This window comes from Girardinichthys multiradiatus, chromosome 3 (assembly GCF_021462225.1).
Source record: "Girardinichthys multiradiatus isolate DD_20200921_A chromosome 3, DD_fGirMul_XY1, whole genome shotgun sequence".
In the NCBI taxonomy this organism is placed as follows: Eukaryota; Metazoa; Chordata; class Actinopteri; order Cyprinodontiformes; family Goodeidae; genus Girardinichthys; species Girardinichthys multiradiatus.
This window is the reverse complement of record NC_061796.1, coordinates 2,202,663-2,217,039: the sequence shown is the minus strand read 5'-3', so window position 1 is coordinate 2,217,039 and position 14,377 is coordinate 2,202,663. Positions and strand designations below refer to the sequence as shown.

The window sequence follows — 14,377 nt, the reverse complement described above, 5'->3', positions numbered from 1 at the left end:
ACATTCAAGACTCATGGTTTCCATTTTTTATCTGAGCAGATAAACTTTGACAACTACAAGGGAATTATTTCTTTTGTCAACGTTTTCAATGTACACTGGAAGTTAATACTTATTCATTGCATTACCATTATTCAGGCAAAGCAAATCAATTGCATTTTTATTAATCTTTTGTTTCCATGGTTACAGCATAGAAACACAGCAGATGGGGTTGTGTACTTGTTGGACCCTTCAAAAAGTTCAAAGGAGCAAGAAGAGTCAGACCTTGCAGCCCAAAGATTTTAGTAAAAATCAACATAATGTCAAAAATCTGTACAGCAATTAATGGGCTTAGTGTTCTGTCTGGTGGCATCTTTGGATGTGCCATTCAATTTGTCTCTCGTTGGGACTGCTGGCTTATGGTGGTTTAACATGTCTGTCCAAGGGTTCCTTCGGATGTGGCTGTGGCTTGATTCGGAATGCTTCCCCTGTCTGGTTTTCACCCTTACTCAGTGATATTGTTGGAGAACTACAGTAAGCTTTTTCTCCATTTAAGTGCAAACTTGAATAACAAAGCAGAGACACACAAAACATGTATCCATCACAGAGAGCATAATACCAGTTTCCACAAACAAAAAGGCAATGCACTGGTTAAATTAGTATTCTTTAAAAGATGAAGGAGGGGTCACAGTACACTTTTTCCAGTTTTTCCTGATTGTAATAACACTTTGGCTTCAACATGAGCAGACCCGTTTCAGCCCATGTCTGCTTCTCAAATAAAAGATAAATGATCACACTCTGAACAGCTGCAATAAACGAGGGAAACACAGGACAGAATGTATCTACGCAAGTCAACTGAATGAATCAAACTGTCAGTAACTCATTTTTAAGCTACTGTGTCTAATAATCAAAGTACACTTCCAAATGTGGGAAGCTTTGTCTGTGATAAAACAAGAGGAGTTTCTAATGTAAATTGCATAGACCCTCTCTGATCCTGTGTCCCACCCTCCCTTTCAGCAAAGTCTGCGTCCTTTACAGTTCTCAAGAAAATAATCACTTTACAAAAACTAAGTGTACTTGTACTCGTCGTCTTCCACTTCAGCGGGTCGCAGGGGCAGCAGACTCAGCAGAGACGCCCAGACGTCCCTCTCCCCAGACACCTCCTCCAGCTCCTCCGGGGGGAGCCCAATGTGTTCCCAGGCCAGCCGAGAGACATAGTCCCTCCAGCGTGTCCTGGGCCGTGTCCCGGGCCTCCTCCCAGCGTGGGACTGCCCGTTGTGTGACTAACAACAGTGTTAATTGTTTTCAGGTTTTTAAGTTGTTGGTTAGTTAGATTTAGATCATTTTTTTGTTTTGATAACTGTTGTTCTGTTTTTATTAATAAATTTCCGTTTATCTTAAACAAAAAGTTTGCAAATTTGTTTGTTATTAGAATACATGTTGAATAGAAAACATGTTGTATAAAGAATGATGTTACTTGCCTTTAACCCAGGACATCAAATGTACTTATTAATTTTACAAAAATGATAAGTATCCAGTATATGCATTCTAAAGGGGTTATAGTATAGATGATCCGTTAATATAATCTAAAGAAAGTGTGTTGTCACCTGTTATGTAAATATGTAAATATGATTTTTTTCCCTCTACTTACCTAATGTGGCCTCTTTTCTCATCTAGCAAGGGCAGCGACTGTGAGTGGGCAGCAAAGCCTCGGTGACCCGTCCCCCCCTTGTCTTGTGTCATGATGTATGTTTGGATGGGTTGTACTGGAATTCTAATTTCCCCTCGGGGATCAATAAAGTATCTTTTAAATAAATTGAATTGAATGATTTGGGAGAATTACATTTCTGAAAGTGAGACAAAGGCATATATTGGTTGAACATTTTGAGGTACTTTGAGTTGTGTATTTCTCCAAAACTTTACAGTATAATTATAAAATATTAATTCTGGTTATTGTATAGATGACCCTTTAGTATAATCTGAAGAGAGAGTGTCGTCACCTGTCATGAGTTTTGGAGAAATAAATTTCTGAATGTGGAACAAAAGCAAAGTGGTTAGGAATTTTGAGGTACTTTGACCCGTTTTTTCTCCAAAACTCTACAGTAAAATTATTAAATGTTTATTTTTTTACATAACACATGTATGTGAAAGTTGTTTAAATGTGTTTTCTCTTTTCCTTTTATTTTCTCAACCGTTGCCTGGATAGGCGTCCTTTCTGCTCTATTCCCGTAATGTACCTTGTATGCGCGACGCTAATCTTTAAATAAGCGCTATTTCAGACTGTCGGCTCTCTTGACCGCAGTCCCTGACTCATGGGCTGTATGTTTGGAGCCATCTCAGTCCTGAATAAATTTGAGTAAAAAGTTTCCCTGATTGTATTGCATGATGAACCTTCCTGTATTTCTTAGCAGATATGCACCCCCAACTTGCAAGAACCCTCCACCATGCTTCACTCCAGCACACATTTTTGAACCGTTCTCCAGTCCTACAGCGTACCATCTCTCTTCTGCTGCAGCCGAATATTTCAAATTTTCATCCCAGAGCACCTGCTGCCGTTTTTCTGCCCTCTTGTTCCTATGTGTTCTTGCATAGTTGAGTCGTTTGACCTTGTTTTTCACCTTGGGGGAAAGGCTTTTTAGCTGCAAACCTAAATATTGGTTTGATTTAAATCTTCCTTTTGTTTGCTTCGGTTGCATTTTGTATATTGTGAAAGTAAACTGTTTTTATCTATATATATTCAAAATTATTCACACTTTACCTGCTTGAAGCTTTCACATAATACCTTTTGCCTTAGTTGCTACCTAAAATGCATCTAAGCAGGCTGTCAAACATTGTCGTGCTGGCTGTGTTACTGTGATTCTACGATTAAAACAGACCACCAAGCCCAAGGAAAATGCATCACATCACAGTGCAGCACATGCATCACAGCATTGAAGTCATAATATTTCAGGAAAGTTACCGAGATGCTGTCAGATTTCACAGCCTGAATAGAAAAATTTTTCTTTTCAAGAATGAGACAAAAAATTCTGAGACATTTAATATTGGTAAGCATGACAGCAGGCTTCCATCTGAACAATATGGCACACCTGGCTAGGAGAGAACCCGAGTCTTTATATACTGTAAGCAAGTGATTTTCCCTGCATAATATCAAAGATAGCAAATGAAGACCTAAATAAGGGTTGAGTTCAAGAGAGTACCGTTGAATATTACAAAGTGACACTGTGGCTTTAAGCTCTGTGAAAAACAATAAATCCATTCAAACAGGGAAAATATTATATATTTTTATTTGAACTTACTTTTCTGTTCTTTGAAGGTTCTGTGATGCAATAACAGATTGCTTTGGTCATTCTAACATTTTCAGGAATCTTCAATTCTGAATAAAATGCTACAGCAACAATATGAGGGAAAAACAAGGTATTACTCTTTTTCGGTGAAGTATTGCTTATGTAAGACATTATCACCTCAGGTCTGAGTGTTTCTTCCCACCTTATAAACAAGCAGTCGTTTTGGCTGAGGAGGATATGTTGCCTCATAATTAACACTGTAGGGAAACCAGAGGAAAGCGCTTTCATGTCATTTTTGCTTTGTCTTTGTGTTCCAGGAAATTTCCACACAAGTCGCCAGCAAACTGCGGGATTCTGAAATGGCTCCCAGATTATTTATTGGTATGTGTAGATACTGTCTTCTAAATCAAAAGATGCCGTCATAAATACTGAACAAGACAGTTTAAACTGATACTACTCTGTCAATTATCTGAAGCACATTCCTCCTCCATAGCATTTGCTTATTAATTTGTCAAGATTAGTAATACTTATTTAATCTATCATGTTTAATAAAATAGTCTTTATCTGTGCAAAGTTCACACTTTGTTGTGGCAACCAACATTTTTTTTATTGCTGCATGATCATCTCAACTCCCTACTCTCCACTATGATCAGCTGTGCTTCATTATGGCGTTCCCATGAGCAAATAGAAGGTGAGAGCTACTATGAGCAGTAAGCATATCGGAGAATTGAAGGTCTGATAGGCTGTGGAAGGCATGAAGATGTCTTCGTATTTATAGATGCTGATCATGCGGTCGCTGACTGGAGGACTGTCAATGTCATGCCTCGTGATGGAACCTGTTGGTGCAGTGGGAACATATCACGCTGGATATTCTTTTTAAAAGAGGCAAATTGATGATTTGGTCTTCTGACTTACCTTGAATAGCAGGTCCCCACGCAAACAGGTAATACCAGGAGAGATGTAAGTCCACCAGCGTTTCCTCTCTAGGGACATATAACGGCCGCTTGAAACGGCAGGTAACCCGGTTGTTCTCAAAGATTCCCTCTTCATCCCGAGCAGGGTTCCTCTTGATCTCCTTGGCCCACTGGCCGACGTTGTAGAAATGGTGTATTCTCACACGCCCGTTATCATCGTGAACGCACCCCATCACATCGTCTCCTCCCTGAGACGGATAGGATGATAGGGAGGAGAAAAGCTTTGTTTAGTGATTTGATGATGTGACTGGCAATGGTGATTTTAGCCGATTCCAATCCTTCTTCAAGAACTATAATATCAAAATATTCCATTCAGTTATTCTATTTATTGCACCACGAATGTCATCTCAAGGCACTTCACATAAAATTTCCAATGTATATAGTTAACTGAATCCAATTCTATTAACAGATTCAACGCCAATTATGTAAATTTCTATTATGTACTTATGTACATAATTAATTATGTACTTTCTAAGGAAACCCAGCCAATTGCATCGAGTCATTGACATGCAGGAATCACCGCTCCTGCAGCAATCCCTCCTCCTGAACAAGAATGTATCGACAGAGGACAGCTGATTGCATGGTGTCATTAACTTTGCAGTCCCTCATACTGAGCATTTATAGGAGAACCCCCAGTTAACCTCCAGCAGAACCTGGCTCAGGACGAGCCGCCATCTGCGCGACTGACTGAGGGTTTTAAAAGACAGAGAGCACACAGAAAAATACATAGAAGCACAATCTTATTTGTTGTCTTGCTGTTTTTCTTGCAAAACTGACCATAGTTTTGTGACATTCATGAAGAGAAAAGCTTTGACGGTGCTGCATTTATCCCAAAGACAGTTCTGAGCAAAGATGTGCAGAGAAAGACACTTGGTGGTGCTAGAGCACCTGCCTTTCTTTTCCTTTGGACAAAAAAGTGCCCTCCTGAAATCTTTTAAGGTTAATACATATTCTCTCCTTTTCTATGCCGTAAGCCAGAGCCCTGCCCTGCTGACAGGCCAGCTAACCATCCAGGTAACAAACAAAACAAGTGTATTTGCTTCCTATACCTCAGATGAAAAAGTTAAAACTAATCTGAATAGAGCGGGCCAATCAATGGTATACCTTTACCCAGTGTGTGTTCTATGGCCACCACCAGGTGCCAGGAAAATGTTTACAATTTAGCTCCTAGACTAAATTAGAAGAAAGAAAGAAATTCAAATGTATCTCATAGTTGTAGTTATTACATTTGCTATAATGGTCCCTGATGACTTCTATTTGACTGGTGTTAATACAGTTAATACACTACTAAAACTCCTTTCAATAAAGTTCAGTAAATGTGGAGCATGTAGACTAAGTTGTATGTGATCAGAGTATTTTATTATGTAAATAGCGGATATCTTGTCATCAGTTCTCAGGACTTGTAGTTAATCTCATTAGTCTTAACTCTAAGAATAATTTCTGTCACATATCACACTGGCTACATGCAGACGTATAGAGGATTCTTCTTATTACCATATTCTCTGCTGTTGGTTTCATTTTGACTATAAAGATTTTATAACTCTTTTTCTGGTTATTGTTGATTTATGCTGTAGAATAGTCACTGGTTACTCAGATTTCTGAAGATAACTCATTTAATGTGACTAACCTGGTAAATTTGGCAGGGTGACCTGCTTTACTACAACATAAGGTTATATGGTGCTGAAGATATTTTGTGATAAAAGTACAGAATGATACAGTCAAGACAAACATATTGTGATCACCGTGTAAAAAGAAAAACAATTAAGGTAAGTAAGATTCAAATTTGACTCAGAAAGTTCAGGTTAAAGGCTAGTTATGAGTCAGTAATCTAACTTTTAATCAATCTATGATACATTTGTTGCTTTATTAATGTTAAGAATTTTTAAAATGCAAATGCGTCCTTGTATTGAGTTAAATTTTTTTACCTGGGTGGAGGTTTTGCTAGATCCCACAGGACAGCATGTTTTGTGGGTGCTTATTGATACATATACATGATGTTCAAGCTGTGCCTGTAATAAATCTTACACTACAAAGGCAGCCGACAGCTCCATGTGCTGCACAAGTTGCCCTTTTTTTCCACTTGAGCACCTGCCCCCCAAAATGTCTTTGCACGCCACTGGTTCTGAGAGCAAAGTATGTAGTAACATAAAGGCATGTAACACTGAATGTTTCCTTAACTGTAACAAAGGCTTAGATCTGTTTTATTAACCCTTTCATGCATGTATTATGATGACCTTACTCAGGATTTTTGAAGGGGTTTTTATTTAATTATAGGTATATTTGTTTTTTAAATTTGTTGTTTTAAAATAGAATTAGTGGCATGTCCACTCAGGTGGACAACCTGGAGTCAAAGTTTGCAAGAGTGTATGTATGAGACCACAAATCAAATTACTAGTTATATATGATATATAATACAAAGAGAATAAAAATAATAATAAAGCCATATTTGTCAATTTTCTGATCTTGTTCTGTGTAAAGAACCAAAAACAACCTCTCTATGTGCTCCTGTCCTGTTCATCCCTCATTCAGCTCTTTCCTCTCGACTACGCACAAAGTAGGAAGCCAAAACCCATCCTTGCTTGGGAAGATCAAGCCATGGATTTATGTTTCTTTTAGATTCACTATAAACTTCTACAATCGTCCTAATAGTAAATTCACTACATTTTCATGTCTTTCTTTTTCTCTCACACAGATTTTGTGTTTTTGGCATCAAGTCTTAGATTGAGATCCTAATAATCAAATATTTTGTACTTTTGTTTGTTATATGACATTTTAAACAAAACATATATCTAAGTTGTTGAAATTTTGAAAGATTTCCAACTTTTCTAAATGGGAGTGAGAAACTGAGTGAGAAACTTAAATATCCTTCATGTTTGCTGTATTTATCACTGAAGTCTCTTAAATCGTTTCTAAAATGTTTACATTACAGTCAATCATACGACTGCCAGTCATTTAGCAAACTATTTATTTTGTCACATATTGCTTCAGCAAACTTCCATTTTTTTTGGATTAGAAAAACAAATATGAAAATAAACATTTACAAACAGGAGACACAATCATAGACGTTTCACAACTTCTCACCATTTTCTTGTCAGAGGAGAAACCCACAGCCACCCAGCCATCTGTGTCCGCACTCATCTCAAACTCAACATCTGTGCCGATGCGACGATAGCTCAGAAAGTAGTCACACGTCTCTGCATCGCACCCTGGTTTCCCATACCTGAACACATTGACAACATATCCGTCAGCAAAAAAAACACACAAAGAACTTTCTGGAAAAAATGTGTGTACTATCAGAGATTAGGCTGACCTAGAATCTGGCATTTTCCAAGTATCCAGATTTATACAATTAGTTTATGTGGAATTCTGAAGTTTTCAGTTGCTTGAACTTTCACACTCCTTGAACTTTTTTACATTTTTTCACTTTATAACCACAACATTTATTTTTTATTTGGATTTTATGTGGTAGACCAACACAAAGTAGATCATAATTGCGAAGTGGAATGAACATCTTATGCTAATAGAAATCTGAAAATGCAGTGTGCATGCGTGTCAAGTCCTCTTTACTCTGATACACCTAAATAAAATAAGGTTTAACCATTTGCCTTCAGAAGTCACCTTACTCAAAATTAAATATAATTACAGCTGTTCTGTGAAGGCCTCAACATCATGAAGACCAAGTGAAGCAGCAGACAGGATAGAGATAAAGTTGCAGAAAAGATAAAAGAAGGGTTAAGTTATAAAATTATATCCCTAAACCCGTTAGAAACTGTAAAACACCTTCCAGCAGGACAACAACCCTTAACATACATCTAGAGCTAAAATGGAATGGCTTAGATCAGGCATAATCAGTGTCAACACAGCGTGACCCCAGGAGTAATACAAATGCTGGATACACTTTTCAAATGTTTCAAATGTTAGTCATTAAATAATTAGAAGGTGTATAATTTTAACTTTGTTTCACAATGCACTACTTTGTGTTTCCATAAGATCTTAAAATACTTGTGGTCATAATGTCACCAAATGTGGGAAAGGCTTAAAGAGTGTTTATACTTTTGCAAGGCACTCCTGCTCCGGTGAACTGGCACATAAATTAGATTACACCCAGAAAATGTAGCTGCACATGAGTTTAGTAACAGAGGATGCAGGGCGTTGTGGTGTTTCAGACCTTATGCAGCCTTTGGTTACTCCGCAGTCACTGACTTTGATCTTGGCAAAAGGATCCACTGGTGGGGCTGTGGGGAATGGATAACCTGCAAAATACATGAAAAAAAAAAAAAAAAAAAATTCGTATCTATTTTAATGATAAAATAGCCCGAATGTTCTGTGTGTGGGTGTTGAGGGGACTGGATCAGCAGGGAGCTGGCCTAGGTGCTGAAAGGCATTTTGAGGCGGAGACAGGTTCTAAGCAATACTAAAGACATGTTCTGTCCTTTTTGTTTCTCTTTGTGATCCACTAGGGCCTGCAGGCTCGTATATTTGTTCATATGTAACCAAGGTTCACATCTTCTGAATTTCATTAGAGACATCCAGATCCTTACCCTCATCAGACAAATATCTGGACTCCAGGAACTCGGAGGCGAATGTGCTGTAGGAGTCCTTGTGAGGCTCCTGATGGCCCGGCTCTCCGTGGTCCCCGTGTCCGGTCCGGAGTGCTCCTTCGTCGGTGGGGCTCGGCGCGACCCCCCACCATCCGCTCTGGATGAGCAGCACTGTCAGCTGCACAAAGCCCCGCAACAAAACCATGGCTAATAATGAAGCTGCAGATGATTAACGAAGACTAAACAGAAAAGCAATCGAAGTTGGTCCTCATTTCTGTTTAAATGTATTAATGGTTGCGTATATATCCATAGGAGCGTCACGCAGTCATGTCCGGATCCTGTTTTTCTCTGTATTCACAAAAATGAGGGGATGCGGTGAGGCTCACTGTGAGATTGTCAGGCTAATTTTGCGTTAAATTACCCAGATTTGTAATCCAACCATGTAATAAAAGCACGTGGCCCTAATCCGTAGTGAAATCCAAACGACGATGCCTTCTGGTTGTATTTAATCTGTTACATCTCTCAGCTCGGTGAATGGTTCCGTCCTCATGTATCAGCCAATGAGCAGCCGCGACGTGCTGTCATCAGGACCGATTAATAAGAGACTGGTTTTCACAACAATCCCCATAGAAATAAAATGCGAACCACTGGGATGTTAAACTTGAAAAGTCAGACCTCTCATTCTGATACTTTATTTGAGAGACCAACACAGAAGCGCATCACTAGTGGAAGTGGAAGGAAGGTGATAAATTGTTTTCTAATTTGTGTTCATCTGGCAAATTGGCATTTCAGCCTCCCTTAGTCTACACTTTGTAAAACACTTTCCAGCTCCAGCTTAAAGTAATCAGGGGAATATCTTTTCTAGCTCCAATCATCTAGAAACTCAATGTTTAGCCCATTCTTTGAAAAATAGCTTCAGCTCAGTCAGATTAGTGTCTGAGAGCATCAATTTTGAAGTCTTTCCAAGTCCTGCCTGGGACATTCTAATGCCTGAATGTGCTTTGATCTAAACCCTTCTGTTGCAGCTTTTGCTGTTTAGGTTTGGAAGCTGAACTTCTACCTCAGTCTCAAGTCTTGGCCAGCTTTTCCTCCAGGATGTCCCTGTTTATAGCTCCATCCATCAACTCTGACTAGCTTTACTGCCCCTGCTAAGAAGCAGACAGGGAAGTATTCCTGTAGCATGGTGCTTCCACCAACATGTTTCACTCTAAGGATGCTAAAGAAAATTGGTTGCAATGGATTTTATTTTGGGGTATCAGAGAAAAGGTGACTGAATACAAGTGCACACCACATTTTTAGATTTTTATTTTTGGAAAGAACATTTAAATCAAAGGTCAATTCAGTTGGTCTGTTACCTAAAATCCAAATAAAAATACTGAAGATTTTTGTTGTAGCATGACAAAACTGGAGAATGTTCAAGAGTTATTAATACTTTTTTAAAGCATCGTATGTCTGTTACGTTTGGTACTGTTAAATATATAGAGTCCAACTACACATCTGTTAAGCATGTAAACATCTAAGCTACATAGTCAATCATTTCTAAACTGCGTCTAGCTTTATTGGGGCATTTATTCATTCTTAAACTAATACTTTGTTGAGGCACCTTTTTAGTTTCAGCAATCCATCTCATTCAGCTGGAGTCTATCAGTAATCCACATGTTGACTAGTCAACATTTGCTCCGCCTGCCATGCAAAGGTTCTCCAAATGTGAGATTATAAGAAAACTGTTTGTCAAAAGCTAGGTGACTGCACAGACTTTATGGTGGATTTAGTTTTGGACCATACCATACCACACCATACCATACCATATAACTTTATAAAGCACTTTAAAAACAGCAACAATGCTGATCAAAGTACTGTACAGAAAAATCTGGAATTAAAGTAAGACCGACTGAGGGTAAAAGTAGCAAAATCATGAGATAAAACAGTGACAAATAATAAAATAAAATCTAAGAAAAAATTTTTTTTTTCTGAGTATAATTTTTTTCTGGCAAAGACAACATTTGATGATTAATTTGTTCATTTGTATGCTTGGACTTAATGTCATGCTGAAAAAAAGTATCTGTCTTTTTGAACAGGTTTTTTTGTAATTGGGGCACAGACGATGACACATATTCTCCCAGCAGAGTTTTGGGAGATTTTGGCCAGGACTGGATGTTTAATTTGGAGTTAAAGGCGTTGATGTACACCCTTAATCCTTACTGCAGACAAATGAAGAATACAGGTGGTTGTTGTCAAATGTACAACACAACCAGTACTAGTGGGAAACTGCTGAAGCTTCTTTGGTGATGGTGTCCGTCTCATTTTAGCCTTCCTGACAAGTTTCTTTCATGTTTTTCAGCAGTGGCGGAAAATTATCCACTTTTGTCCCACTTTTTCCTCGTACTCGTACTCGTCGTCATCCGCTTTATCCGGGACCGGGTCGCGGGGGCAGCAGACTCAGCAGAGACGCCCAGACGTCCCTCTCCCCAGACACCTCTTCCAGCTCCTCCGGGGGGAGCCCAAGGCGTTCCCAGGCCAGCCGAGAGACATAGTCCCTCCAGCGTGTCCTGGGCCGTCCCCTGGGCCTCCTCCCGGTGGGACGTGCCTGGAACACGTCCCGAGGAAGGCGTCCAGGAGGCAACCGGTATAGATGCCCAGGCCACCTCAACTGGCTCCTCTCGATGTGGAGGAGCAGCGGCTCTACTCCGAGCCCCGCCCGGATTGCCGAGCTCCTCACCCTATCTCTAAGGGAGTGCCCGGCCACCCTACGGAGGAAACTCATTTCAGCCGCTTGTATCCGGGATCTCATTCTTTCGATCATGACCCAAAGTTCATGGCCATAGGTGAGGGTAGGAACGTAGACCGACCGGTAAATCGAGAACTTCGCTTTTCGGCTCAGCTCTCTCTTCACCACAACGGGCCGGCACACCGCCCCCATTACTGTGGCAGCCGCACCAATCCGTCTGTCGATCTCCCGCTCCATTCTTCCCTCACTCGTGAACAAGACCCCGAGATACTTAAACTCCTCCACTTGAGGCAGGAACTCCCCTCCAACCTGAAGAGGACAAGCCACCCTTTTCCGGTCGAGAACCATGGCCTCGGGCTTGGAGGAGCTGATCTTCATCCCAGCCGCTTCACACTCGGCTGCGAACCGCCCCAGTGCATGCTGTAGGTCTTGGCTAGAGGGGGCCAGCAGGACCACGTCATCTGCAAAAAGAAGAGACGAAATCCTCTGGTCCCCAAACCAGACCCCCTCCGGCCCTTGGCTGCGCCTAGAAATCCTGTCCATAAAAGTTATGAACAGGACCGGTGACAAAGGGCAGCCCTGCCGGAGTCCAACATGCACCGGGAACAGGTCCGACTTAGTGCCGGCAATGCGAACCAAACTCCTGATCCGCTTGTACAGAGACCGGATGGCCCCTAATAAAGGGCCCCCGATTCCATACTCCTGGAGCACCCCCCACAGGGCATCACGAGGGACACAGTCGAATGCTTTCTCCAGGTCCACAAAACACATGTGGACCGGTTGGGCAAACTCCCATGAACCCTCGAGTACCCTGTAGAGGGTAGAGAGCTGGTCCAGTGTCCCACGGCCGGGACGAAAACCACACTGCTCCTCCTGAAGCCGAGGTTCGACTATCGGCCGGACTCTCCTCTCCAATACCCTGGCGTAGGCCTTACCAGGGAGGCTGAGGAGTGTGATCCCCCTGTAGTTGGAACACACCCTCCGGTCACCCTTCTTATGCAGGGGGACCACCACCCCAGTCTGGCAATCCAAAGGCACTGTCCCCGTCCACCACGCAATGTTGAAGAGGCGTGTCAACCATGACAGCCCCACAACATCCAAAGACTTGAGATACTCAGGGCGGATCTCATCCAACCCCGAAGCCTTGCCACCGCGGAGCTTTTTAACCACCTCGGTGACTTCAGCATGGTTGATGAAAGAGTCCAACCCCGAGTCCCCAGCCTCTGTTTCCAACAGGGAATGCGTGATGGCAGGATTGAGGAGATCCTCGAAGTACTCCTTCCACCGGCCGATAATGTCCCCAGTCGAGGTCAGCAGCTCCCCACCCCCACTGTAAACAGTGTTGGCGAAGCACTGCTTCCCCCACCTGTGGCGCCGGACGGTTTGCCAGAATCGCTTCGGGGCCAACCGGTAGTCCTTCTCCATGGCCTCACCGAACTCCTCCCAGGCCCGTGTTTTTGCCTCTGCCACCGCCCGGGCCACGGCACGCTTGGCCCCACGGTACCCGTCAGCCACCTCAGGAGTCCCACAAGCCAACCACAGCCGATAGGACTCCTTCTTCAGCTTAGCAGCGTCCCTTACTGCTGGTGTCCACCACCGGGTTCTGGGATTGCCGCCGCGACAGGCACCACAGACCTTACGGCCGCAGCTACGGACAGCAGCATCGACAATAGATGTGGAGAACATGGTCCACTCGGACTCTATGTCTCCAACATCCCGGTCGAAGCTCTCCCGGAAGTGGGAGTTGAATACATCCCTGGCCGAGGGCTCCGCCAGGCGTTCCCAGCAGACCCTCACTATGCGCTTGGGCCTGCCAAGTCTGTCCGGCTTTCTCCTCCTCCAGCGGATCCAACTCACCACCAGGTGGTGATCAGTGGACAGCTCAGCCCCTCTCTTCACCCGAGTGTCCAAAACATGCGGCCGAAGGTCTGATGATACGACAACAAAGTCGATCATTGACCTCCTGCCTAGGGTATCCTCGTGCCAAGTGCACTGATGTGGACAACCTTATGTTTGAACATGGTGTTCATTATGGACAATCCGTGACTAGCACAGAAGTCCAACAACAAAACACCGCTTGGATTCAGATCGGGTAGGCCATTCCTCCCAATCACGCCTCTCCAGGTGTCACTGTCATTTCCCACGTGGGTGTTGAAGTCCCCCAGCAGAATAATGGAGTCCCCAGGTGGGGCACTATCCAGCACCCCGACCGGGACGCCAAGAAGGCCGGGTACTCCGCACTACCACTCGGCACGTAGGCCGAAATGATAGTCAGAGACCTCTCCCCAACCCGAAGGCGCAGGGATACGACCCTCTCATCCACTGGGGTAAACCCCAACATAAGACGGCTGAGCTGGGGGGCAACAAGCAAACCCACCCCAGCCCGTTGCCTCTCCCCGCGGACCACTCCAGAGTAGAAGAGAGTCGAGCCCCTCTCAAGGAGATGGGTTCCAGAGCCCACGCTGTGCCTGGAGGCGAGCCCGACTATTTTTAGTCGATATCTCTCGACCTCCCGCACCAGCTCAGGCTCCTTCCCCCCCAGCGAGGTGACATTCCACGTCCCTAGAGCCAGCCTAAGCATCCGGGGATTGGGCCGCCAAGGTCTCCACCTTTGTCTGCCGCCCAATCCTCTTTGCACCGGTCCCTCACGGTTCCCCCTGCATGTGGTGGGCCCACTGGGGGATGCTCTCGCGTCTCTCGTTTGGGCTTGGCCCGGCCGGGTCCCGCAAGGAGCAACCCGGCCACCAGGCGCTCTCTGACGAGTCCCGACCCCAGGCCTGGCTCCAGGGTGGGACCCCGGCTCCGCCGTACCGGGCGACGTCACGTGCCCCGATTCTGTAGTCATCATGAGGGATTCTCGAACCACTTTTTCCT

At 43.2% G+C, this 14,377-nt stretch overlaps 1 protein-coding gene across 1 annotated transcript; it reads right to left on the bottom strand.

Moving 5' to 3' along the window:
• Positions 1-3,243: 3,243 nt before the first annotated feature.
• LOC124865469 (DOMON domain-containing protein FRRS1L) lies at positions 3,244-9,299 on the bottom strand. Its single transcript, XM_047360572.1, has 5 exons — positions 8,776-9,299; positions 8,403-8,487; positions 7,316-7,454; positions 4,176-4,422; positions 3,244-4,096 (listed from the first exon to the last, which is right to left on the bottom strand). The coding sequence occupies exons 1-5, from the start codon at positions 8,978-8,980 to the stop codon at positions 3,924-3,926; spliced, it is 849 nt and encodes a 282-aa protein (XP_047216528.1). The 5' UTR covers positions 8,981-9,299; the 3' UTR covers positions 3,244-3,923.
• Between the last annotated feature and the right edge of the window lie 5,078 nt (positions 9,300-14,377).

Bases quoted from the DNA above. Each gene is read 5' to 3' on its own strand.
- LOC124865469 (XM_047360572.1), bottom strand. From the start codon at position 8,980: ATGGTTTTGTTGCGGGGCTTTGTGCAGCTGACAGTGCTGCTCATCCAG. The intron at 7,455-8,402 runs GTCTGAAACACC...CAATGTGTTCAG, and splicing joins GTAACCAAAGGCTGCATAAG to GTATGGGAAACCAGGGTGCG. The intron at 4,423-7,315 runs GTGAGAAGTTGT...TATCCGTCTCAG, and splicing joins TCTCCTCTGACAAGAAAATG to GGAGGAGACGATGTGATGGG.